General features: G+C 45.1%; 7 protein-coding genes across 7 annotated transcripts; 6 read left to right on the plus strand and 1 right to left on the minus strand.

Moving 5' to 3' along the window:
* Positions 1–2,732: 2,732 nt before the first annotated feature.
* DFL_008319 (uncharacterized protein) lies at positions 2,733–4,779 on the plus strand (the record flags this gene model as incomplete). The annotated part of the gene is made up of 6 exons (XM_067638036.1): positions 2,733–2,834; positions 2,918–3,066; positions 3,131–3,202; positions 3,283–3,515; positions 3,582–3,682; positions 3,751–4,779. The coding sequence occupies 6 exons, from the start codon at positions 2,733–2,735 to the stop codon at positions 4,777–4,779; spliced, it is 1,686 nt and encodes a 561-aa protein (XP_067485966.1).
* A 329-nt stretch (positions 4,780–5,108) lies between these two features.
* On the minus strand, positions 5,109–6,031 carry DFL_008320 (uncharacterized protein; the record flags this gene model as incomplete). Its single annotated transcript, XM_067638038.1, has 3 exons — positions 5,109–5,157; positions 5,243–5,466; positions 5,543–6,031. 3 exons carry the CDS (start codon positions 6,029–6,031, stop codon positions 5,109–5,111), a joined length of 762 nt encoding a protein of 253 aa, XP_067485967.1.
* Positions 6,032–7,547: 1,516 nt separating this feature from the next.
* On the plus strand, positions 7,548–7,898 carry DFL_008321 (uncharacterized protein; the record flags this gene model as incomplete). Its single annotated transcript, XM_067638039.1, has 1 exon — positions 7,548–7,898. The coding sequence occupies one exon, from the start codon at positions 7,548–7,550 to the stop codon at positions 7,896–7,898; it is 351 nt and encodes a 116-aa protein (XP_067485968.1).
* Positions 7,899–12,189: 4,291 nt separating this feature from the next.
* On the plus strand, positions 12,190–13,956 carry DFL_008322 (uncharacterized protein; the record flags this gene model as incomplete). The annotated part of the gene is made up of 5 exons (XM_067638040.1): positions 12,190–12,553; positions 12,623–13,332; positions 13,485–13,700; positions 13,765–13,865; positions 13,932–13,956. The coding sequence occupies 5 exons, from the start codon at positions 12,190–12,192 to the stop codon at positions 13,954–13,956; spliced, it is 1,416 nt and encodes a 471-aa protein (XP_067485969.1).
* A 4,101-nt stretch (positions 13,957–18,057) lies between these two features.
* DFL_008323 (uncharacterized protein) lies at positions 18,058–19,152 on the plus strand (the record flags this gene model as incomplete). The annotated part of the gene is made up of 3 exons (XM_067638041.1): positions 18,058–18,102; positions 18,158–18,852; positions 18,951–19,152. The coding sequence occupies 3 exons, from the start codon at positions 18,058–18,060 to the stop codon at positions 19,150–19,152; spliced, it is 942 nt and encodes a 313-aa protein (XP_067485970.1).
* Positions 19,153–19,964: 812 nt separating this feature from the next.
* DFL_008324 (uncharacterized protein) lies at positions 19,965–20,616 on the plus strand (the record flags this gene model as incomplete). Its single annotated transcript, XM_067638042.1, has 3 exons — positions 19,965–20,004; positions 20,066–20,105; positions 20,178–20,616. The coding sequence occupies 3 exons, from the start codon at positions 19,965–19,967 to the stop codon at positions 20,614–20,616; spliced, it is 519 nt and encodes a 172-aa protein (XP_067485971.1).
* A 1,243-nt stretch (positions 20,617–21,859) lies between these two features.
* Positions 21,860–23,824, plus strand: DFL_008325 (uncharacterized protein; the record flags this gene model as incomplete). The annotated part of the gene is made up of 1 exon (XM_067638043.1): positions 21,860–23,824. The coding sequence occupies one exon, from the start codon at positions 21,860–21,862 to the stop codon at positions 23,822–23,824; it is 1,965 nt and encodes a 654-aa protein (XP_067485972.1).
* Between the last annotated feature and the right edge of the window lie 619 nt (positions 23,825–24,443).

A 24,443-nucleotide genomic window follows, 5' to 3' on the forward strand; every position in this document is an offset into this window, starting at 1 on the left:
TGTGTGTGCATGCAGAAAAAAAGCCACGGATGCGAAAACTAAAATTCGTCTTTTCTGATTCACGGTACCCCCATAGATATAGATACAGATGTCGACTCCGACAAACCCCTCAGCATGTTTTGCCCACAAAAGATGCAAGCCAAGGCGAGATAATCAAGCGCTGGAGGCTGGATTACGAGCTTCCAGACCAATGGAAAATACGAAGAAGAGTGACTTTTTCTTCCATGCATGGTTCTGAATCACGAATGTTTCCATGCAGCCATGTGGTACAAAATCCCAACGGTGGGTGCCCGGTTCTTGGATTGGTTAGGCTTCTGAGACATGGTTCGGACCACAACTAGGAAACATTCGTGGGCTTAATAATATCTTTTGTTCCGATAGTTCCAGCGCTTGAGACAAATACTGGATGGAAGAAAATAGGAGATCAGCGATCGATTTACTTGATTTTCGAGGTATGCGCCGGGTACTATTCAGGTTTTCGAAGGAAAAAAGTATCGAGGTGATTTTCTTCGTTTTCGAAGGTGGGTACTGGCCATAGATTGATCCCTTTAGCCCTTTGGGTGGCCACCAAGAGTCTTGTGCAAGCGGTCCAAGAGTTCAGCCAGCCTGATTGGTGGGTCTAGCTAGTATCTAAGTATCAAGTACTGAAGTATCTAGGTGCTATACATCGAGAAACGAAAACCAAGGGCCGTCCATAGTCGAAGCAGGGGATCCTGACTTAGAGAACGGGATATAGTCGAAGGTTGTCAGCTTTGGCCGTGGAATTGGATATTTGGTCCGATGGATCGGTCCCGGCTACCAATGGCAAGCAGCGCAAATGACGAGTGCAGCCCTGCATAATTTGGACTCGAATGCAGTTCCAAAGTATCAGCCTCGGTCGCACCGCTGTCCTATCAATCGCTAACGTGGGAATGTTCCAAATTCCCAGACATTCAAGAAGCGAGGATAGACACTGAAGTAGAACGGATAGAGTTTGCGCACCCGAGTTGTAGGTTCACAATGGAAATTAGATGGGCTTCGTGAAGATAAAAGGAGATATAGTGCCGAAAGTATAGTATAGTCCCTTATATACTTTCAGCTGTCGCGTGCGATTTTCATTGTTTAGACTCATGGCAGAATCCAGGGTCCCCATCCTAGCTAGTTCATGCGAAAGACGAGTAAGATGATTTGAAGTTAACTCGATGATGGGAAGAGCTTGTCAAAATAAGTCGACATCATCTGTGAGATGGACGAGCCAATGGTAAAAGTGCCCGACCCATGCCTGGCCGGCAAGGTTTAGTGGCATGGTTGCCTTCGGTTGGTGAAATAGCGCTATCATGGATATGGAAATCAGCATTTCGGACCTTCCCAGTTGCGACTTCTCCACCATTGGTCGTGAATGATTCTGGAAAAAAGGGTTTCGGCAGTGATTCCTCGAAAGGTCGTCGGAGCATGGTACGGTACCTCGGAAATTCTTAATTCAAGGGGCATGAGAAACCACTCATGAGCCCAAGAGCTGAATTATAGATTTCAGATAACGTGAGACTTCAGATCCCAGGTCTGTGTTGCTGCCACAAGCTGGAGCTGCTTCTAGCTACTCTAACAGGATGTAATCTCGAGAAAAAACATTTTCAGTTGAGGTCTCGAAGGCAAAATTCACATTTCCGATATTGAGTTGGTGCTAGACCGGATGTTCGGCCTCTTGTCTGTGTCTCTTTTGGGACTTCAACGGTCAAGTCGCTGCAGGCAACAGCGCTGTGACAGCCAATCTTCTGCAAATAATGTTTCGATGCATGTTTCGATTCGATCGATTCTTATCTGATAATACTATTAAGTGTGGGCCTAGCAAGGACTCCACGTTGGGGAGATATGTAATTGTACCAGATATCGACGGATATGCATAGGGTATACTAGTTTTTGGCATGCAGCAGGAACCTGTGGCTGTTATTGAAACAGAATCACGCTACGTTTGAGCTGCTGGTGCATGCCATCATGGCCCCACACTTGCATAATTCGACAGGCATGGCTGTCTTCGCCGATTCCTCCAGGCTCCATATACCGCCACAGGCTCGTTTACAAGTACACATCGTCACCACCAAAAATACTAGAAATCATATTGGGAATTTCGTTCATGTCTTTTTCAGGGACCCCCACGCGGGTTACAGGGAATAGCAATCTGAATTTCCCCCTGCACTTTTTCCATGGATCTAGCTTTGGGCAGCTGCACATGCTGAGGTGGTACCTCGCGAGGCCGAAATTGGGGGAAGATTACGGTTAACTGCCATGCGGGCAGGAAGGACCTGGCCTGCATATGTTCAAGCCGAAACCTACGGGATGCTTTAAAAATCCGCCTGTGGAACCCTATGTTAGATATTCCTGGAGCGGAGTAAATATATTTTCATTGCTTTCTCGAGGCTACCACAAGTTCTCCTTCCAAAGTTGTGGACCGCGGTATCGGAATACGAGTTTCCCAATCCTATCGACTGCCTAAAACTGAATAGACAAAAAAAGATCAACGGCATAATGGCGACAATTACCAGCCTCGAAAGGCGTCAAGAATAAGCGTTTCCTTGGCTTTTTTTTCTATTGGAACGTGCTTCGGAAATTCGCAGGCTCCTTTTCAAAGAGATAATCTTTCGATCTTGATTAGAATACTCCCAGCTGTTTGGATTTATCTTTCGCCTTTTTATTATCTTCAGGATCTTGGGATTAGGATTTCATAATTGGATTTTGGGCAACACAGTTTATATAACATGGCATCGACCACAGATCTAGAGTTTCTGGCGTCGAGAACGGTGGATATTGCGATGGACACACCGACATCATGGCTAACTCCTGTTAGAATTAAGATGATGGTATGTTGAGAGGATTCGAAGTTCATTTCCTCGGGCGTAAACCCGTTTTCGTACGTTTTTACTTACAATCCTCGATTTTATAGAACGATATGTCCGCTATTCTCGCTGGCATATCGCTACTGCTTTGTCTATTATTACTCGGGTTCATATTCGTGCTATATCTTAATCAGGAATCAAGGAAATGCTTGGATCGTGTATCATTCAGACTGATATGCTATTCATTAATCTCAAAGTAGGTCGACAGACTACGAGTGCAAAGATTTTTGTAGGCCGCTAACAGGATATCTTGCATCTAGTTGCTTCTACTGTATCGGATATATAATATGTGTTGAAGTGAAGCCTGGATTCTTCTGCGTCGCTGGTGTTTGGTAAGACTAAATAGCTTGTTACTAGCAGGCTCTCCGAAATATTTTGGGAGATGTTATTCTGACTTTTATTTGATTCTTAGGATGATTCAATTTTGGCTCGGTATAACAAACTGGTTGATTACCTGTGTCGCATTAAATCTCGAGCTGGTACTTGTCCATTTGTGCAATGGTATATTTATGGAAAAGTATTATATCATCGGTACTATTGTCATCAACCTTGGGACGACGTTACCACCACTCATTAAAGGGAAATTCGGGTGGGATGATGTTATTGGTGTTTGCTGGTTGACTTCGGACAATAACGAAGATCGCTGTAAGTTACTTACTTATGCACCCTCAGTCCTTGAAAGAGAAACCCGACTAAACTTGGACTTCATAGTGAAATGGCAAATCTCGACTCAACTGCTTTGGATATTATTAGCTGTGCTGATAACTTGCACGTGCTGTTGTACAACAGTATTTCACCTCTACAAGCACAAGGTGAGCCAATAATGTTCACTCTAGTCCCTTATTTCAGTAGAGGGTAAAATGCTAAATCCGAGCTATAGTTTACTGCTCTCAATGTGCTTACGCAAAATAAGCCCTCTGGTAACACAAATGTTACGAACTCGACCGCCCGCTCCTCATCCCCTGAAAATCGGGAAAGCACAAACCTAAGTGCGACCCGGAATGCTCAGAAATCCCTTCTCTCGAACCAGGAGTTCCGCAGCATTATTCTTCGAATTTCACTTTATCCTGCCGTCATGATTATTCTAAACCTCGTCATCACCATTGCCGATATCCGGATCAGTATTCTCTCTGGTATCTATTCGCAAGGCGATTATGCTTTATATGCTGTTTACTACGCTCTATACGGCGCTCGTGGAATCTTCTATGCATTAATCGCGGTTATGGATCCATCTTTACAACGGGCGTACCATGTTTGGAGAGGAGAAAAGATGAACAGTACCACAAATGGCACTGCCATCGGAAATGGCACCATTCAAGACCCTAATGATCCAGAGGTCGGCGACCTAAATGGATTCCGACAAGACGTTCGAGAAAATCTCGACTTCGGCAAGGGTATCAATGTTCAGACGGAAATAGTAAGAGAGGTTGTAGAGACAAAGGGTCATGGGCCCGACTTTGCTGGAGGATCCGATATTCCTATGGCCGTCTTGTCGAATCCGCATGTTACGACGACCACGACCACGATTATCGAAGCGAATCATAAATTCGATGAAGATGGCCGCCAGACGTTTTTTTTGGATAGCAGAGCATCCCTCGACGAGAACGGCGAACCACAATCATCTTTACCAAATTACTCTGGTCCACTTAGACGTGATGACGGAAAACGTGCAACAACGGTCACGCACTGGACGGATTTACGCTCAGACTACGAATTAAGTATGAACGAGGCGGCAGATGACTCTGGGTCGGAGGCCAATCTTGCCCTTGGAGGAGTTGCAGCAGGCAAAAACGGCAGTGGTGAAAGCATTGATTATTTAAAGGGGGACGTGGAAGAAATCCGGCAGCGACAAAGGGTACGAGCCCAACGAAGGCGTTTACTCGAAAGAGAAATGAAGAGGCAAATATAGTCACTTGTGTATATTTTTACTACTGCTTGTTTTGAATTTTAGGGATCGCGCCTAGAAGATCCATTCGGATTTAGCATTGTTTGGGGGCTTGGGCATTTTGGTCATTCTGGAGTTTTATTGCGGGGCATTATACTATAGCATTTTATGATTCAGTTGTATATAGGTAACGATCTTGATGGATACCCGTTAGCAATATTTTGAATAGATTTTTTTGTAATATCCGTGTGAGAGAGACTTTGAATACTCAAAACAGTTGTTGCTAGATATATGTATATCTCGTGAACTAAGTATCCTTCCCCCCAAGGGATTGTGACGAAATCCCCGTACTGTTATTGTGAAATGACTTCTACACCACCCGCTATGCTCTTTTCTTCGAGCCTGGATGTGTTTTTGTGTATTAGTACTTTTCCATAATGTGACATTATCATACATTAACTCGAGATGTGGGGAAGTTTTAACATACCAACAACGTTCAAATTCTCTAAGTACCTGTATTCTTTTCTCTGCCATCTCTTTGCCCGTTTTTGTTTTCATCATTGTCCCTAATCTTAATAATTTCTCTTCAAAATGTTTCAGGACATTCTCCATTCCTGGTCCCCCACTTCCCTTTGCCCCAGCGAAGGTGAATGTTCTCCCAATCCCAACGGCACCAATAGCATCAAGGCGATCTGCGTCCTGAACCACCGCCTGTTCGTTCCAAGATTTATGATAGTTAGATATTTATTTACGAGGGGCACATTGCATTTGAGAATGCTTTACTAACCAGCTCAGGGTAAGATTCGATTAAATCCAGTACCCTCTGAGGATCTTTGATTTCTTTGGAGTAGCTAACACCGTTGACAATCGTTTGTACTCTCTCCCCCAGGGCTTCACTTGCACCGGAACCTACCAAAAATGTCTTCACGGGGGATTCGTCAACATCTTCCCCTTCCTTAATATACTTCCTATCACCGACGTCATGCAACAACGCTGCGAGTGTGACGATTGTGCTATCATATAATGGTGCCACTTTTGTCGTGGGAGGTGCAACTAAAGCCACCGATTGCAAATACTTTTGCTCCGTTTGGGAAATATGATGAGCTAAGTTGAGGACTCGGAGGACATGAGAAAAATCATGGGAAGAGTCGTATCGGGCCATATAGGCCTTCACGAACGCGTGTGTTTCGGGTAATAAGGTAGGAAGCAAAGCCTGGTCAGGCTCGGGCAACTGTCCAGCTGGAGTGGTACTTTGTGGATGCCCTGTTGCTGACATCTTGAAGATAGGGGAAGAGTGCCAAATCGTTATACTTGAGGATTAGAAGAGCTGATGGAATCAGGGTCGATATCGATCTTGATCTTGACTCGACACCGTTGGCCAATTGAATTCAAGAAGCTATACAAGCGAGTGAAGCTGCAAAGGTTCCAGCCTGCAGTTGCGTTGATTTCCGCACCAGGAAGCTTAAGCGAGATATTCCGAAAAGACACATGACAACACAAGTTCTGTATCATCATTCCTTCTCGTCTAAGCATCCCCGTATGCCGTGAAGCATCTTTAATTCTAAAAATTTTGAAAAGAGCCTCTACGCTCTAGGCGTTGATTTATTGAAAAGCTCTATCGCTCATGTATGCTTCGTTTCACAGGACTACATGTTTAATTCGACCACTGACCAGCGGGACCGCGACAGAACTAGTTTCTGATCATATAATTATCAAGCTTTCCCGGGAACAAGTCGCTTCATAATGCATAATAACATGATTTGTAATCATGACGGGTTTATGGCCAGGGGTTCCAAGATCAACATACTCCGTAAACTCTTGTGGATCAAGTTACTTGTGCGATCAAAAGTAGCTCGAGGAAGAACTCATCAAATGAGGGATTTCATGTACGTATGCTAGTGAATTACAACCTCTCATGTTGCACGTTGGAATTCTGCTGTCGAAGCTTTTAATTTACTTTCACCGCTCGCCCCATATTCCATAATATCTAGTACTCAGGGCTTATTCCGCGGTCTAGACGCCTACAACGCTACGGTATATTATACAGCAACGTCAAATTTCATAGACGTGCTATTGGATGCCTTTGGCGAATCGTATGAGGAACATGCGTATCGGCATAAAATTGATCGGTATTCTAATCACCTGGGCTATCTTGTTTCATTCACGTTTAGCATACTACACTTTGCACCTGCGCGAAGGTCGCCCAGATTGGTTCCATGACAAGTTCTGGAGCCAGCTAAATGGCCGATTAGGACAAAAAATACCTAGATATTGCTATCAATACAAGTCGATCATTGGAGTGGAAAATTCAGAGCATCTAGTAATACACAATTCCCCGGCGAGACTCCAGTATCGGCGATCGCATTTTCACGGAGTCGGCGTTGTCCTGAGGAAAAATATAGCCTCTCAGGAAGATTGGACCCGAACAATCTTGAGGGTATTCACTTAGTTAATGTTACTGCTCTTGGACTTGATGTTGGTCTCCATGAGGCGACTTTCGTGTCATTAAACCCAATTATTCCCAGCGGAGATCCTAATGAGCTTCCGAGGGATACAGCAAACGATCCCAAACCTGAAGTCTATGCGTGGTTGAAGAAAGGTGGTAAATTTCTTTATGAGAGGGAGAGGGTTTTCTTCCCAGGAACTGTCTACACCATTCCCGATCCCTTCAATACAAGGCGACGAATCGTGGTGGCAAATTATTTTACGGGAGTTTGAGAGACCTCGCTGAACGATACATTTTATCAAAACCTTCACCCGAAGAATACGAGGAATCGCAGTTCAACCCCAAAATGACAAGATATGAACAGAGTCTTCAGGAGTATATAAGCAACCTTCTCGCCGTAGGTGACACTAGGGACCAAGCTATAGCGGAAGGAAGAAGGCGGGCACCTCCAGCCCCGAAACCAAAGACCCAGGAAAGTAATGAACTTCTTGCCTACGTCCAGGATTTAGTGGGCACGTATGTGGAGCCAGATGCTCAACAGAACGATTTGGAAAGAGTCGGCCTACAAGTAGGAGACCAGCGTACCATTCATCAATTACAAAAGCTTGAAGAACTCATGGGGCCACTCGACGACGTATCGGAAAGCGAAGACTCGAGTACCAACAGTGAAGAGCAAGGAATTAGTTCTTCAGAGTAACCTGATGAAAATTTTCAGGAATATGACGCTGGGAACGTTTTTATGAGCAGCGATACGCAAGGACAAGAAATCCCATCTTTGGGGGATTTTTATCAGGCTGTTGTGCAGTATGACAGTGGAAACCACGATCAGATTTCGGGAAGTGAAACTCAAGAACAGGAAATTGGAATATCGGAAGATGTCAATGAGGTCTCTCAACAGAAAACAGTAGAAATCTCATCGATGAGCCCGCGGTAGACGTCACTGCTGAGAATCTACTATATGATATTGAAAGCCCGCAGTTATTCCTATATCCTGGCGAAAAGCTGCGGTTCGGGAATCCGTATTCATACGCCGCAACATCGACGAGGCGAGATACCGATTTAAGAAGCCGAATTCCCCTAACGGAGAATTCTTTCGCCGATCCCGACCCGTTGATGGCAGGACCAACAGAACAGCCACAAAATCGTCAAGTCGCAGCAGGACCTAACAATGGAGAGCAGTCTGAAGTTGGTCCCGGGTGCAGGAGAAGGTCTTCTCACCGCTCCGGCTCTGAAACATAAGCTCTTGTTGTTAATATTTGGGTCTGTCAGAAATTTTCCTTTAAAAGCATCATCCCATAGAATTGAAAATTTTGTCCAGTTTGATTCGTAATCCAGTATAGATATAGAGGTCGCAATCTTGAGCATTTTCCTTCATATGTAGAGGGAATTGGTAAAATGTTGAGGTTCATTGCGTCACTGCAGGATCACTATAGCTGAGGCTAAACATTCTCTCATAGTGGATTCGACCTCACGATTAGTTTAATAAACTGTATCGCCCTACGATATTGCACCATGTGAACCAGACTGCTCGAGTTTATGGCGAAGCTACTCTGCCACTAAAGTTATCTTGGTATGCGCATATGCCAACATAACATCAATGCATTTGTAACAACAGAATGGTTTCAAAGATCCGAGATATAGAATCTAGGATAACGAGCTCTATTTCTTCACCAAGTATAATTTTGCATTGAAGCATAGATTAGCTGTACCACATTGTAATGTTACTCGCTACTGGCTTCGTAGGTTTCAGGCTTTCATCTTCGATGAAGGGACCGGTAAAAGTTATCGGCACTGTGCATGTAGATTAGCGTGAGGCATAGTAAAATACAACATAACCGTGCTACACGAAGGTACAGCTACATGTATCTAAGTTTACTCGGCGAGAAATTTGTTATCTTAAAATGCGAACCCTCGATATTGCCAACATTGTAACATTAAATACTCGGATACGGGGTTTGATTCACGAGACAACCTCGGCATACTAGTTATTTCTGGATTTTATAACTGGCACTTGATAAATTACAAAGTTTGAGAGGCGGGGACAATGCTATCGTCTCCGAGACACGTTCCAACATGTATATATATATCCTGTGAATGCCCTTGCAAAGCGGAGACCCTTGAGGCCCAACTAAGGACATGGCGTATCAACTGACATTCCTTTTTCTGTTGCAGAGGGATTGAATTGCCCGAAAAATGGGCTAAGACTAGATATAATCTATCTAGGGCCCGGGCCTTGTCTTGTACTTAGACCCGGTCGCCAGACCCTAAATATCATCTCCATCAATGCCTGCCCATGCTATCTTACTGCCATCGCAATCTCATTTTTTAAATCGGAACAAATTAATTTGTTTCTACTCTATCATCAGTCTATCTTCAAACTTTCAAGCTTTAGGTAGACCATTTACCATTACTACATGGTTCATGTAGTATCAAAATACCCACAAATCTTTATAACTTTATTGAAGATATCGTTACACAAAAGTACGTACATCTATGTATTATTATTAATAGTACATATTACTAAGCCTAATCTTATTAAGTTATAGGTTTGTAGACGGCGAAACTTACTATATTTCTTTCAATATGCGCATTCTTGGGATTTATTCTAGCCAGCTAGTTTTAGTACTGGTTTTGGGCGTGGAAATTACCAGAACAACTCCAGTCGATCCTGCATTGAAAACCGATGTGGCGATCTCTAAGAAAGAACAACAGTCTCAAGAAGCTGAGCTTGATAATATATCTGAGACGGAAATTTTCTCGTTACCAGCCGCTGATAAAAACGAATTAAAACGTGCTCCTCCCCCCGGGGGTATTATGTTTATACGAAGCACATTTCGTGTGCTTCAGTAACGAGAGTTCGCGAGCTCTGGGACGCTATGGCCCGCAATCCTGTCCGAGATGCACAGAACTGGCGTGAACTTGACAATCAAATCGGAACAAATGCGGTCAACCAGATCATACATGATACGCAAAGGAGGGCATATGGTTGCATCTGTTCTCATCTCCCGCTGGTTGGGGGCGATGGCCCAGGGCTGAAGTTACGACCGGTACATACTTCTGAACATTGCAAAGATGATAGGGCTGCTAGGATGTATGAGAAGGTTTATGGTAAGTTCCTTATCGTACCGTCGTTATGGCAAACACTTCAAGTATCCTTTGATCGTTTTGCTAGCTGTCGACTTGAACTTGGAACAAAAGACAAAACATGAAGAAATTATTCAAAGACTGATATATTTGCTTTGTTGTAAGGCTGCGGATGCTTTGAACTGTATACACAACAAGGACCCGAGGCTGATGGTATCCCCACTGGAGAGGGAGGCGGTCTGGAAGGGTCGCTTCTTCTGGGAGGAATCCCTGACGGCATCCACGACAAAATGCGCACTACTCCGCTTAATGAGGAGTATTCGAGCTATCCCATGGCTCCGGGTGATCCTTTCACAGGGTTTCAGAATTTTCACTTGGGCGATTACGCGGCTGATAGACAATTACCTAATTCGGGTTGGGGTCGGGATTCAGTAAAGGGTCGAATGGGTGGCTTGGGTGGGCTAAAGGCGGGTGGACCCAGGTACAGGTTCGCTAAACGAGCAGGCAATGTGGAGCCTCACTCCCCTCCAACAGCTAACGCTAAATCTGACAAGCTTCCTGAGAATAACAACATTTGAAACTCATCCTTCTTCTTTCTTATGGAAGAGTCGCTCTCAGCCATAGGGACCCGGTTATAGATCGTCTAGGCCGAAGCCGTCTTGGAAGTGTATTCTTTTTCATACCAACTAGATAGGTAGTCGTCATTTCGATTTATGGAATTCGAATTTTATTGCACATTGTATTCGGTTTCGGTATTGGTATTGTGTCTGTATTGCAATTATAATTGATTGGCCACGGTTATCAGTAGTGTGAACGTGGAGTGCGATTCGTGATCCAAATCTAGGCCCTTTATTCTAATCAATCCGCAGCTTAACGTAATTAACTAGCGATGGAAAAATATTCTAGTCTCGAAGACATGCCATGTTCTAATATACAGAGCGGAATACATTAGAACCGATATATCCTAATATCTGAGTATGCGAATATCTGCCCAACAAAGTGGCCAGCCCGGCGGTGCCTTGCAATTTCCTCTGCAGGCTACTACAGAATCACTTCACCCTGTGCTACAAGATAGTATATACCCCTACCAATCGCCCACTAATTCTAAGAAACATTCGTGGCAAGAAATCCCTTGTCTTGAAGTTTAAATGGTAGGACTCCACCGGCCCCGCCGAACGAGAATTTTTTCAGTTGATGGGGCAAGTGTCATTCATTACCAAATCAGTCTAAGCTCAGTCAGCAGCATTCCTACTCCTTCGTGGGATGTCCTTAGCAAGACTACCGGTACCGGCGACGTTATGATTATCCTCGGCCTTGTGCTGTAACTTCTTTGATTGGTTTCGAACGTTTCTAGATCGAGTCGAATCGCTATGCTGCAGTACAAAATCTAGCTCCGTCAAAGTACATACTTCTTTTGGTTACACAAGCATCCAGCCAATCCCCAGCCAAGCCTGTGTTGTGGACCGTCGACTTGACGAGCGACCTCGGATCCGGGTTGGTGAGGTTTCACAAATTGGTGCTAGATACCTAGGTACCGACGCAAGTATCTAGGTTAGTCTTTAATACTATCTTAGTTGCGCCATTAGTTTAGACTGGAGGGTACCTTTCTAACAAAGCTATTTCGTCTGATGCAGCTACCCGGTTCCTCGATCTTGAACCGTTTCACCAACTTCGAGTCCGATATCCAACTTCTCTAATAATACCTAGGTATATATCGCAGGGCCGGCAGCCAGCAGCCTGCATATCTATCTCTTTATACACTAATATACCCCATAACTCCCATCAGTGCCCGTTTATAGTGTTACAGGGCCCTATATAAGCATATCAGGGAGGCTGGTGAACAATCTTGTCAGCTCATCAGCGGCACTATCGTCAAAGCTTTTCGATATTGATATTTTTTCAGCATGCCAGGAGCGGTCAGGGCAGCGGATGTGGCGGCTGACGAGAAAAAGCAGTCAAACGAATCATCGACATTTCGGGACGAATATTCCTCCTTGGAAAATGGAAATGCCCGAGATCCTGTTCTTGAAGCGGCTTTGGTTAGAAAACTAGACTTCCACATCATTCCTGTGGTCATGCTCCTATATTTGTGCTCCTTCCTTGACCGCATAAACATTGGAAATGCAAGGTTATACGGGTTAGAAGAAGACTTAGGAATCACGGGCACCTTGAAATATCAGACAGCGGTTTCATTGCTTTTCGTCACATACCTCCTATTCGAAGTCCCTAGCAACCTTGTAATAAAAAGGTTCCGGCCAAGTCGGTGGAGTAAGTTTCAAGTTAACTCTCTGCAGCAGATACATGAGCATTCATATTGACATGCTCGTTGGAATATAGTCGCTTTCATTACTACGGCGTGGGGTCTAGTCGCAACATTTACTGGGTTGACCCAGTCCTATGGAGGTCTCATCGCCTGCCGGCTTCTCCTTGGCTTATTTGAGGCTGGTCTTTTCCCAGGTCTCACAGTTTACTTGACTTTTTGGTATACCAGGAAAGAAATCGCCTTACGAATAGGCTATCTCTTTGTGTCGGCTGCCATTGCTGGCGCCTGCGGTGGTCTTCTCGCCTACGCGATCGGCTTCTTGGATGGAACTTCTGGGATGAGGGGTTGGCGATGGATCATGATTCTAGAGGGCATTCCAACAGTCCTTCTTGGTTTGATCACTCCATTTATTCTCTCGGACGAACCGTCAACCGCCAGCTTTCTCACACCCGACGAACGCATATTTATGGCAAAGCGTATGCAACTTCAGCACGGGGGCGCTGTGCGACCTGAAGAAAACTTGAAGAAGAAGGATGTCATAGCTTGTTTCAAGGACTGGAAATGCTATGCATACGCCGTGGGACTATGGGGTATGGATACTATGCTTTATGGCTATTCGACTTATCTTCCGACGATCATTAGAACACTCGGAAAGTGGCCAGCACCTGTGGTGCAAGCATTGACAATACCTTGTTATGCGCTTGGAGCCACGGTCTACTTATTGGTCGCATGGTGGAGTGACAAGCATCAAAAGAGGGGAATTCCGAGCTTAATATCTGCTCTGGTAAGCATTGTCGGTTATGTGCTCCTAATAACACCAGTTGGGGGGCCGGTTCGATATTTCGGGTGTTTCTTGATAGCCGGGGGACTATACGTACGAGTACCATAACATCGGAATCATAATGAGTGTTGGTATACTGATACAATTATATACAGGTCGCTGTCGGTCTCCCGCTTGCGTGGAATGTAGTGAACATCCCGCGTTATGGCAAAAAGGTGGCTGCAAGTGGCTTCCAACTAACAATGGGGAATGCGAGCGGAGTAATGTCCGCCTACTTATATCCTGCGAAAGATGGACCACGATTTGTGAAGGGCCATGCCGTCACGATTGCTATGCTATCCGTAGGAATAATGGCGTATGGGGCATTGTTGGTATGTCTCAATTATGGATAGTTTCTGACCCGGTAGCTTTAATGGTACTGATTTTCAATTCTAGACTTACTACATCTCGGAAAATAAGGCGAGAGATGCGGGTAAACGAGATCATTTAATCGAAGGAAAATCAGAAGAAGAGATTAACGAGATGGGTGACGACTCGTATGTTTTACAGTGTCCTGTCCCAACTGTTACTTTTGTCTGTTAACGAGCTAACAAATATTGCAGGCCCCGATTTAGATATGTCATTTAAAGCACAGGTGCTGCCAATAGATTTAAGCAAATTTATTACACTATTTGACAGTAAAGTGCCTGCTTTGGCCTGGTAACGTCTGCTTTACGATATCCAGCGCCTGAAAATTTGGGGATTTGTTCATCATAATCAGAGGCGGGCCAACGACGGAACTCTTTCTAAATCTAAAATCACAGAGCATGATAGACGTAGTCCTACCCAAGCTGCGCCTGCATATATCTAGCTCACGGCTATAGGGAATGCTAACTATGTGTTGCTTATGTTGTAGACGACTGACGGATTTAGTTGCGCGAGGCTGACGAGACAGCGAATCCTTAAGCTAGAATGTAATTGAATCCTTAATAATTCGATTAAGTATTCAAGCTTCCCGGGTTTGATGGAGGAACGCCTCAGATATGCATACGAATGTAAATGGAATTCACCCCATCAAAACCCTCCCATGACTCAACCATCGGTAGATTTCATCACAATTATACTGGATTACTTGAACGACACTACAGCAAGATACAGCATCGAAAATGACTACTGGATAACGCAGGATGACTTAAAAAGGATATGGCTGCCAACTCTAGGGCCGGTCGATAGGGGGGGGGGGGGGGGTGCTCAAAACCAGTTGAACGAAGCCATAAAGGACATATCGAGTTCAGGGGATGTATTTGGGATGATTGGAGGCTAAAAGAATTGGGGTTTAGGGAGCCAGGGAATCCTGAAGATAGTGAGGTTGGTATAGACTATCATGAAAGTTTTTTAATGTGGCTTAACGAGATTGTCGGTAACAAGTATAAGCTCCATTGGTCCTTGTGGGGCTTCCAGTTGCAGCTTAAATCGGTGCATCTAACTATCTAGCCTCGGCCACAATCAAGAAATATAACAACTGTCCAGCTCAAGAACTACTTTTTGTATAGCTCCTGAATTGAGCGAGAAAGTGAGCATTTTAGAGCCTTTAATTTATAGCCAGCCGTTCTCGTGGAATTCGAATGGGCGGCGATTAAGTCTCCCGGGTTTGAGCACGTTGCTAAACGGGAATATGGGAAACCGTACACGCGAGGACGACATGTAGTTAATCAATATATCTTGACTCTACTTAAAACATCAGGTTTGTAAGATAGCGAATATTTTCGAACAGCATCAAGATTGGAAGTTATCTGACGAAAATCCATTTCCACCTCCTGATCCCAACCTCTATAATCCAACAATGCTTTCGCTAGTTGCAGGCGTTAAAGCTCGAGAGAAAGCTGAAGAAGAGAATCGTTTGCAACAGCTAGAACAAAACACGCAAAACTTCTATAGCCAGTATCCCGATTTGTTCCCATAGTCACAAAATGCAATTCGACACGGCATTTAATACAGCATACAATGGACCTTTTAATACAGTACAAACTAGCCAAGTAGATGCGTTCGATTGGCCGCTTGATATCGTCTCCATCCCACAAGTCAATGCTGTATCCAATAAGCAAGTTGATACGACATACAAAAACCTCGGGTTGGCTGATATCGCCTCCACCGGTGGGGTAAATATGCAGGCAACCACCGGACCAGCCCATACGGCATCCGCTGGACGCGCCACCCCGTGGATTACTAGTTGCTGGAAGCCCGTGGTCGTCATTCGACTCTAATGCACCACCACCACCAACCAAGCAGTTTAGAACGCGCCCTGATAGGAACGCGGTCAGAAGGAATAGAAAGGCCACTTTGGCTGCTGGTGTCAATCCTGATTACAATTTTGTTAATGGTAATGTAGAGAATGGGAGGATAAGTAGGGTGAAACAAGTGGATACAACGCAGACGCAGACGCAGACGCAAGCGGTTAACCCGCCGAATAATATGAATTCGAACTCGAAGCGGCGATTGCAACTTAACTTTAAGGGGTAAGGAAGTGGCTTCGGACCTTATATTCATACCCTTAAGAAACTCTGTCCCTTGTATAGTTAAAATTACCTATTAAATACATCAATCGATGTACTTACAGAACAACATACGTCCATGCAAATATATATAAAAATGCCAACCACAGGATATAAAGTCTGTGACCTAGTTCGCTCAAAAAGATTGAGTAGAGAAATATTGAGCTAAATAGTCTCAACTTTGTCCTCATTGTCGTCGTCACTCTTAAATCCCCCATAATCCTCCGTAATTCTCCATAATCATCTTCTTCATCGCTGTAATTATCTCCTTCTCTTCCTTCAATTCCCATTTCCCCATCTCCGACTAAAATCCAAGGATGATACCTATCCCGTCTTCTCACGAGTTTCAAATCTGTGTGTATTGCGAACACTCTAAAACATAAATTTTCCGACGCTGGCCTGTCACCATTTATATCTTCTTCCTTCCAATGCATAGCCTTAATTCTACTTTCAATATCCTTCGGCTTCATATGCCATTCAACTTGTGCTGTCCCACACCAACCAGTCATATTAAGTTTCCGAGGTATTTCGAATTCCACTAATTCCAAAGCCGGCAGATATGATGCCACAGGGACAATGTCTCTCAAAACCCAGTCATCTCCTTTAATGTTCATAGTCTTCAACGCCTTGCATCCAGAGAGTATTTCGGCATCCTCCTGATATAAGCGGAAATTAAATGTTTGAGGCTATTCCTGTGCGCGGCGGCTACCAGTCGCCAGATATTCGACTTGAAGGTTTCTTTCTGTTGGTCGACGAGATTTTCTCCCCAACGTCTTCCATAACCTGTATACCCCCAGACGTCGCCTTCCTCATCATCAATGCCTTCTTTGTCTCTGGCGCACTGAACAAGAACTTCGAGAGATTCAAGTGAGTCAGTATATGATGCGAGATACTCGGTGACATTAGGATGGTATCCTTGTATGTTGAAATGGCGGGTCTTGATATTATTCCCCCTGAGAGCATCGACTATGGGATAATTTTTGGTTTTTGGAGTAATATTTTTGCGAGTGTAGTGCATGCAAATTCGATAGGAATCTCTTCACAAGATCCTGCGGAATAGGTATCGCAGTGCAATGTGCGGGCAGAGAAAGCGTCTGGAGGCTAAAAGGAGCCCTCTGGGCATCCAAAAAGTCTACGAAGTCGAATTTCCGTGGCGTACCAATTTGTGGCCTGTACTGGATTTGGAAGCTGAGGTTTTTTAGATGAGGGAAATAACTGAGATCTTTTATGTCGGCGGTGTCGTAGTAGTAGAGATCGAGGGAAGTCAATGAGGCAAAATCTTTAAATGTACTGCGGGAAACTGCATTTCATTTTCTCTTCATCGGGGTAACCTTCGTAGATATCACACCACTTCAAGATCACGTTTTGCGCATTTTCAAATAAAAGGCGAGGTACTCGGAGTTCAAGGATATAGGATATTTGATATGTAGAAGTTTCGAAGCTTGGGTCTGTAGACTCCTTGGAACATACGCAGCTAGAATTCCATATCCTCCTCCTCCATATTTCTTTTAAATTATAAAGAGATGGTACTTCATCGAGATATACTGGAGCGATAATAATGACGGGTTTGAAGAGGAGAGGGTCGACAGCGCCATGGAATCCGGGGTGGGCGAGGCGAAGGGACTTTAGACCTTCAAAGCTAACCTGGTGGTGCAATGTAAAGAAAATGATTAGATTGATGCGCTCAATTAAAACCATTTTATTATTAGTAGCAATGATATGAGCTTACATTGTGATGGAATATCAGCCTAAGAACGTCGTCAGAGAGGTCTGGTAATCTTATGGAGCTTTTGATCGCCATTGTAATTATAAATACGGTGCTGTTGTTGAATGCGCTTTTGGACGGTAGGGGAATTATTGTGCGTTCAATTTTAAGATATAGCAGTCGATTTACGCAAAATTAGAAGGGGGAATGATGCGAAATTTTCTCATTGAGTGGATCTTTACTATCATATTTCTTGTTCCAGGAACCTGTGTAGAAATGTAAAGACAATGTCTGGGTAGAAGCTGGCTCTAGAAGCTGGTCTCGTCCCTGGGGTAAGGAGAGCTAGGGAAGGTTAAAATGTAACACGGTGAATGTGTTGCGCTGAAATCGACTTCGCTTCACATCGGACTTTCCCTTCGGCTTTCACGCCGAACGAACCTCATCAACCACCTCGCCGACGTCCAGTGGCTATACCTTCACCTGGCCGCCAAAATGGAGGACTCCAAGTCCCGTCGCAAAAAGAAGGTCTTGCTGATGGTATTTCAACCTTTCATCTGTATATTGCCGCGGCCGAGCTAATGTCGTGCGACAGGGCAAATCCGGCTCCGGCAAGTCCTCCATGCGCTCCATCGTCTTCTCGAACTACGTCGCAAAAGATACCCGTCGACTGGGCGCTACTATCGATGTCGAACACAATCACGTCCGATTTCTTGGTGGCTTAACACTCAACTTGTGGGATTGTGGTGGACAGGATGCCTTCATCGACAACTATCTCAACAGTCAGCGAGACCATATCTTCAAGCACGTCGAGGTTCTGATTTATGTTTTCGATATTGAATCCCGAGAATTCGATCGCGATCTCATCACCTATGTCAACTGTGTCGAAGCACTACGAGATAACAGCCCTAATGCCCACATATTCTGCCTGATTCACAAAATGGACTTAGTACAGCTCGATTACCGCGACGCCGCCTTCCAGGAACGCTCGTCTCTCCTCCGGAAAAAGTCCCTGGGTATGGAAATCACGTGTTTCGCAACATCGATATGGGATGAGACGTTGTATAAGGCATGGGCTTCGATTGTGTACACGTTGATACCAAATGGGCCGATACTTGAACGGCATCTTACGGCATTCGCAGAAATCGCAGAGGCCGAAGAGGTCATCTTATTTGAACGAACAACATTCTTAGTCATTGCGCATGTTACAAGGGGGGGGGTGCAAAACCCGTTCCCGGATCGATTTGAGAAGATCAGTAATATCGTCAAGCAGTTCAAGCAGAGTTGCTCGTACGTATAAACATACCCCAAGCCACTTCTGACCGACCGGTGCGCTTTAAACTGATCCTATGGGGATGGGGGTGACTGACACGTAGGCTTCTTGACAGGAAAATGGCATCGAATTTCACGGCGTTCGAATTGAGGGCACATAAGTTTTCCGCCTTTATTGACATTCTGACCCCGAACACGTACATCCTGGTAGTTATGCCAGCGAATGCAGCAGAGAGCACAACAACGCTGATGAATATAGCAACGTGTAGGAAGCATTTTGAGAAGCTGGAGGTGATTGACAAGGCGGTGGGGAGGTAGCAGCTGGCTATGCATGTCCCTCTGGCATAACGCGAACAGGAGGAGCGGAGAATCCTTCGATGATGTGAAAGAATGGGAAAATAGATACGATCGGTCGGCGTTTAGGTTACAGCAAATTGGCATTCGTTTTAGCGATTGAGATATCCCTCCCGTGTATGCATACAATGTTGTTCTATCTTCGGTCACGTCTTTACTATTTGTGACGGTCCCTCAGTCCGCGCCCCATCAATTAATCCACTGTCTTAACCCACCGCCTGTTTCTAACCGACAATACTCCGTAGTGGCAGGTGTAATAGATGCATGTAACCTCGTGTATGAAACGCCGGCAGCCACTATCGAGCTGAGGCGCGATTAAACGGGTTTTCCCATAGGTTCTTCCTTCTCGCAACCTCTGTTCCTTCCCCCGAGCGAAACACCGTCTACTATAGTCGAAACGATATCGTGAAATAGATTGTATCTCTGTAGCAGGTGCAATACGACCAAGAGACAGATAACCTGTCCCCGACGGCCCTACCGCGAATGGGGGTGGAGCTGATGCTTGATGGAAGAAGAAGAGAAAAGAGAAGAGAAGAGAAGCGAGAGAGAAGAAAATACTCAAGAATAGGCGAAGAAATTTTTGATTGTGTTGTTTTGGAATGGACGACGTCTGATTGGCTGCGGCGAAGAGCCGAGGAAACGGCGAAACCATGAAATCATATGCCTCTTACCCGAGTTTATTCGATTCGAATCTTCCCTCTGCAACTTCAATTTGAACTTCACCACAATCAACCACTTCAATCACGGGATATCGCTCGTGAACGGAGATATCCATAATGCTGTCGACAAGAGTTCTCTCGCGGAGCCTCCTCAGGTGTACGTATACGTATCGCCAAGTTATATACTGTCACATGATTAGGCTAACTCTTTATTCCAGCTGCCCGGCCGAATAGCACCGCCTTCTTCACTCCTCGACGGTAAACACCATGCCCTTCGAAAAAGCTATCTAGAAAGTCGAGAATTAACTAATACTAATACATATACTGTAGAATGATAACTACTGAATCTATTTCCGCTTCATCCGCCAACTCAATTCTTGCCGCCCAGAGACTCGCTCGACCTGTCTCCCCCCACTTGTCAATCTACCAGCCTCAGCTAACATGGTACCTATCCATGACTACTCGTATCACTGGTGTCGCTCTTTCCGGCATCTTTTATTTATATACAATTGGATACGTCCTTGTCTCGCCGTTCGGAGTTGACATGTCGGTTGCAAATGCATCAAAGAAGTGGGGTGAATTGAACGGCGCCGTTAAAGCAGCGGTCAAGGTACCATTGGCTGCCTGCTTTAGCTTCCATTTCTGGAACGGAATTAGACATTTGGTCTGGGATACCGGTCGGGAGTTGACGGTTAGGGGCGTTTATAGGACAGGATATGGCGTTCTGGGATTGACCGCTTTGAGCACTTTGGGATTGGTTGTTGTTTAAATATAATGACTAAAAAGTGGGAAATACAGTGATAGAATCCTCATCGCTATATTTCAAGGAATGGTTGTGGATTATGAAGGGGGAGCAATGGTGGGGCGGGACCGCTTTTTGTGTATAAAACTAATTCAATCAGAATGGTACTATGCAGGCAGACATTCTCTCGCTATTCAAGTCAGTGATATACACACCGACAGCCATCTACGGAACCTTTGAAGCAGAGACGCTGCATATATGACTCCTAACAGCCGGAACTAGTTACCTTTAAGCACTGCCAGAACCAATTGAACGAGAACGTGAAGCTTGGGTGTATCATACAGCGGCCAGGCATTGGTGAACGTATAGGTATTTAGCAACCGGGGCCACGGATACTATAATCCAATATAGCTCATCATGTCTGCGGCCGTCGAATAGATTGGATACTCGAACTCCGTTACTCTGTATCCGTGATAGTCGTTTCAGTCTAGAACTTTCCCTAACAAAGTCGAACCCGAAGTGGAGCCTAAGTATTCCGTATCCACGAGCCGTATGCATAGACAAGAAAGCTCGTCTACAGACTTAAGAACTTACATAAGTATTCATTAGACCATGTGGACTTCCTTCTTGGATATTTGGAGAATCACCACTGAATTCATGAAGCGTACCCGTGAGATACATGCAAACCCGAAGGTGCATGTAGGCTGCGAGCTGTTGTATTTTAGCCACGAGGAAAGCAAAGAGCTTCCCACAATTTACCTGTCCGGACGAGCTCGTCTTTTTTTCTTGGACGCAGCCGCCGCCATTCCACACATCTACTTCCAAATTCTTTCCTTTCACGGACTTGATTCTCGATTGAGCTACCGTGAAAGAATCCCAACGCAACCCGTCCAGACGGGCACACCATGCATGGTCGAATGAATGTCCCCGACTGCGACTGTTGGAGTAATGCAGGACCGGATTGCACTAATGCCTTAGCTAACTAGCTCCAAGCTCCATCTGCGGGGCGTCGAATCAGAAATCTGATGAATTGGCTCATTTTGGGGACCAATTGCATGCTACCCCATGCATAATATATGTAGGTAGACGGCGAAAGTCTATTCAAGATATCTCGGGTAAATCCAGGAGGTGCGAAGAGGAAGGGCTTCCGCGACATCATGCGAAAAACGTGGAGGCCAGCGCTGGGATCTCTATATAACAGATCTACCTACCTGCAAGTTCAGTTTTAGATGGGCTACAGAGTAAACTCCAATCGTTAATCCCTCTAGCTATGAGGTTCTTCCACAAGCTGCCGGCGGGGCCCCTCGTCCTTGCCGGCTTTGTCTTCAGCCTACTGTCACCCTCAATTGCCCATCCTGACCACGAGAAGGAGGCGGAAAGTTGTCTCACAGGGCATATCAAATTGGCAGAGATAATATTCGGCAAGATCTCGCCATCTGATTTCGATACAGAAGCAGTAAGCCGACGGTTCTCGCTGCTAGAGAAGCGTACCAGTGACCAAAATGTCCCGATAATATTCTACAGCAGTTCCCAGCAAAACCGGCGCCCGATCATCACCATGGCTAACGATCGGCTATCTCCGGTCGAGGCTTTAGCTATCCACGATGGCAGGGTCATTGGCGTTGGTTCTCTTGCGACTGTACGCAAGTTAGCTGGTGAACGACGGGTATTCCATAATCTACACAAGCAAGTCATTCTACCGGGTTTTGTGGAGCCGCATCTGCATGTCATGCTTTCCGCCTTGCTCAAAGGCTACTTCCTTGATATTAGCCCTCTCCGAGCCCCAGGTTTCGAAGTTGCCACGGAGAGACTTAGAGAGGAGCTTAAAACTCTGAACCCTGGGGAATGGTTGATCGCATATGGATACGATCCGTCCCGTCTTAACTGGCATGACCTTTCAAAAGAAGATCTTGACAAAGAAGTTTCCTCAACAACCCCCATCATCGTCATAAATGCCTCTGGTCATTTAGCCTACGCCAATTCTCTCGCCTTCCAGGAAGTTGGGATTACAAAAGACACCCCTAACCCGGAAGGTGGTGAATATGCCAAAGACCCCAAAACCGGTGAACTCACCGGTGTTCTCGTCGAAAGCGGTGCAATTCTTCAATTCTCTAGGAAAGCAACACTCGCCAACTTGGGACGCACCGGAAGAGTCAAGGAAGGCCTTGCGAAAATTCTGGGACAATGGTTGGCAAAAGGCCTAACTACCGTCTTCGACGGTGGTTTGGGGGCCGTAACGCCTCAGGACTTGGAAACTGTCGCAAATCTCACCGAAGTATCGCCTATCCGAATTCGCGCTGCCGTCGCAGATTTAAAACCTGGTGATGCCGAAAAGACGCTCGGGACAGGGAATATGCCTCCCGGTGGCTTCAAGCAAAAAGGTCTGGTAGTCAAAACCATAAAACTCTGGTCCGACGGATCGACCCAAGGCTTTACTGCCGCTGTTAAGCAAAATTATCTATCAGAACATTTCCCAGCATACTTTGAGGGCAAGAAGAAAGGTGTTCTAGTCTGGCCTGATAGTGCGAATAGCGGAGAGTCAGCCTTTAACACCACGATGTACGACGAAATGCTCAAGTGGCTAAACCGTGGATATCAATTGATGATCCACGCGAACGGTGATCGAGCTTCTGATATCGTTCTCGGAAACTTCGAAAAGATATTTAAAAAGTATCCAAAGCACGACCCTAAGCGATCAGGCATCATTCATCGAATTGAGCACTTCACTGTTACTAAGACACCACAAGTTCAAAAGGCAAAGGATTTGGGCATAGCGGTTAGTCATACTATGGGGCATGTGCATTACTGGGGCGATGCTTTTAAGTTCGGAGTTCTTGGGAAGGAAAGGGCAGAGAGGATTGATCCGGTTAAGGACGGTGTCAAAACCGGAGCTATATATTCGTTTAACAGCGATAGCCCGGTTACAGATGCCGATCCACTTCTATGGGTTGGAACCGCTATTTCAAGACGAGTATACAAAAGTAATACTGTCTTGGGTAAAGCGCAAAGAGTCGGCCTTGAAGATGCACTCAAGGGGGTGACTAGTTATCCAGCCAAACAAATACTATGGGACAAAGAAGTTGGAAGCTTGGAACCTGGGAAGTTTGCTGACTTTGTAATTGTCAATAGGGATTTGCGGTGTTTCGATTGGGAACAGAAGAGTACAGATGAAATCAAGATACTTGAAACTTGGATTGGGGGAGTACGAAGGTATTCGGCTCTTGGATCGCTCTAGGGTGCTTAACCAGGCCCCACATCCTTATCTATATCAGCTATCATTTTTAAAGTCTTGTAGATAAGTATGTACCATGTTAAATCAAAATTTGATATATTCCTAGAACGCAATAATCCGTCTCTTGCAATGCGGAATCAATCAGAACGTATCGCTTTCAGGTATGGTCGTGAAGATCGTATACTCAAAGACGCGTACTTAGTTATAGATATTGATTGGTTCAAGGCATCTTCCAGTTTCCTCTCAGCTATCAGTATACCTAGGTTCTTCTTCGTCGCTTCCAAATATCCAGGCCACAGGTGTGATTCTGGGGGCTGAGATAGTGAAACCAGTCATAACCGACGAATCATCTTCCATCAGTGGCGAAAAAGCATGGTGTAAGCCCGCCCAATTATAGAACGTGAGTATTATTATTTGTGAAACCAAACCTAGGTATCCTTTTCAGCCTCATTTTATTGCGTCTTTGGCTGCTCTTGCAGATGCATGATCATATGACAGCTTTCTGTCTAATCGAGTACTTAATTATTATTTGTCGGTTGTTTCGTAGACCTTATTGAGAATATGAAACAGAAAGCAAGCTCGCGTACACCGGGTTAATCAAGTTTACCTTGCAAAAACTGCC

The sequence above is a fragment of the Arthrobotrys flagrans genome, assembly GCF_004000055.1.
Source record: "Arthrobotrys flagrans strain CBS H-5679 chromosome Unknown unitig_1, whole genome shotgun sequence".
In the NCBI taxonomy this organism is placed as follows: Eukaryota; Fungi; Ascomycota; class Orbiliomycetes; order Orbiliales; family Orbiliaceae; genus Arthrobotrys; species Arthrobotrys flagrans.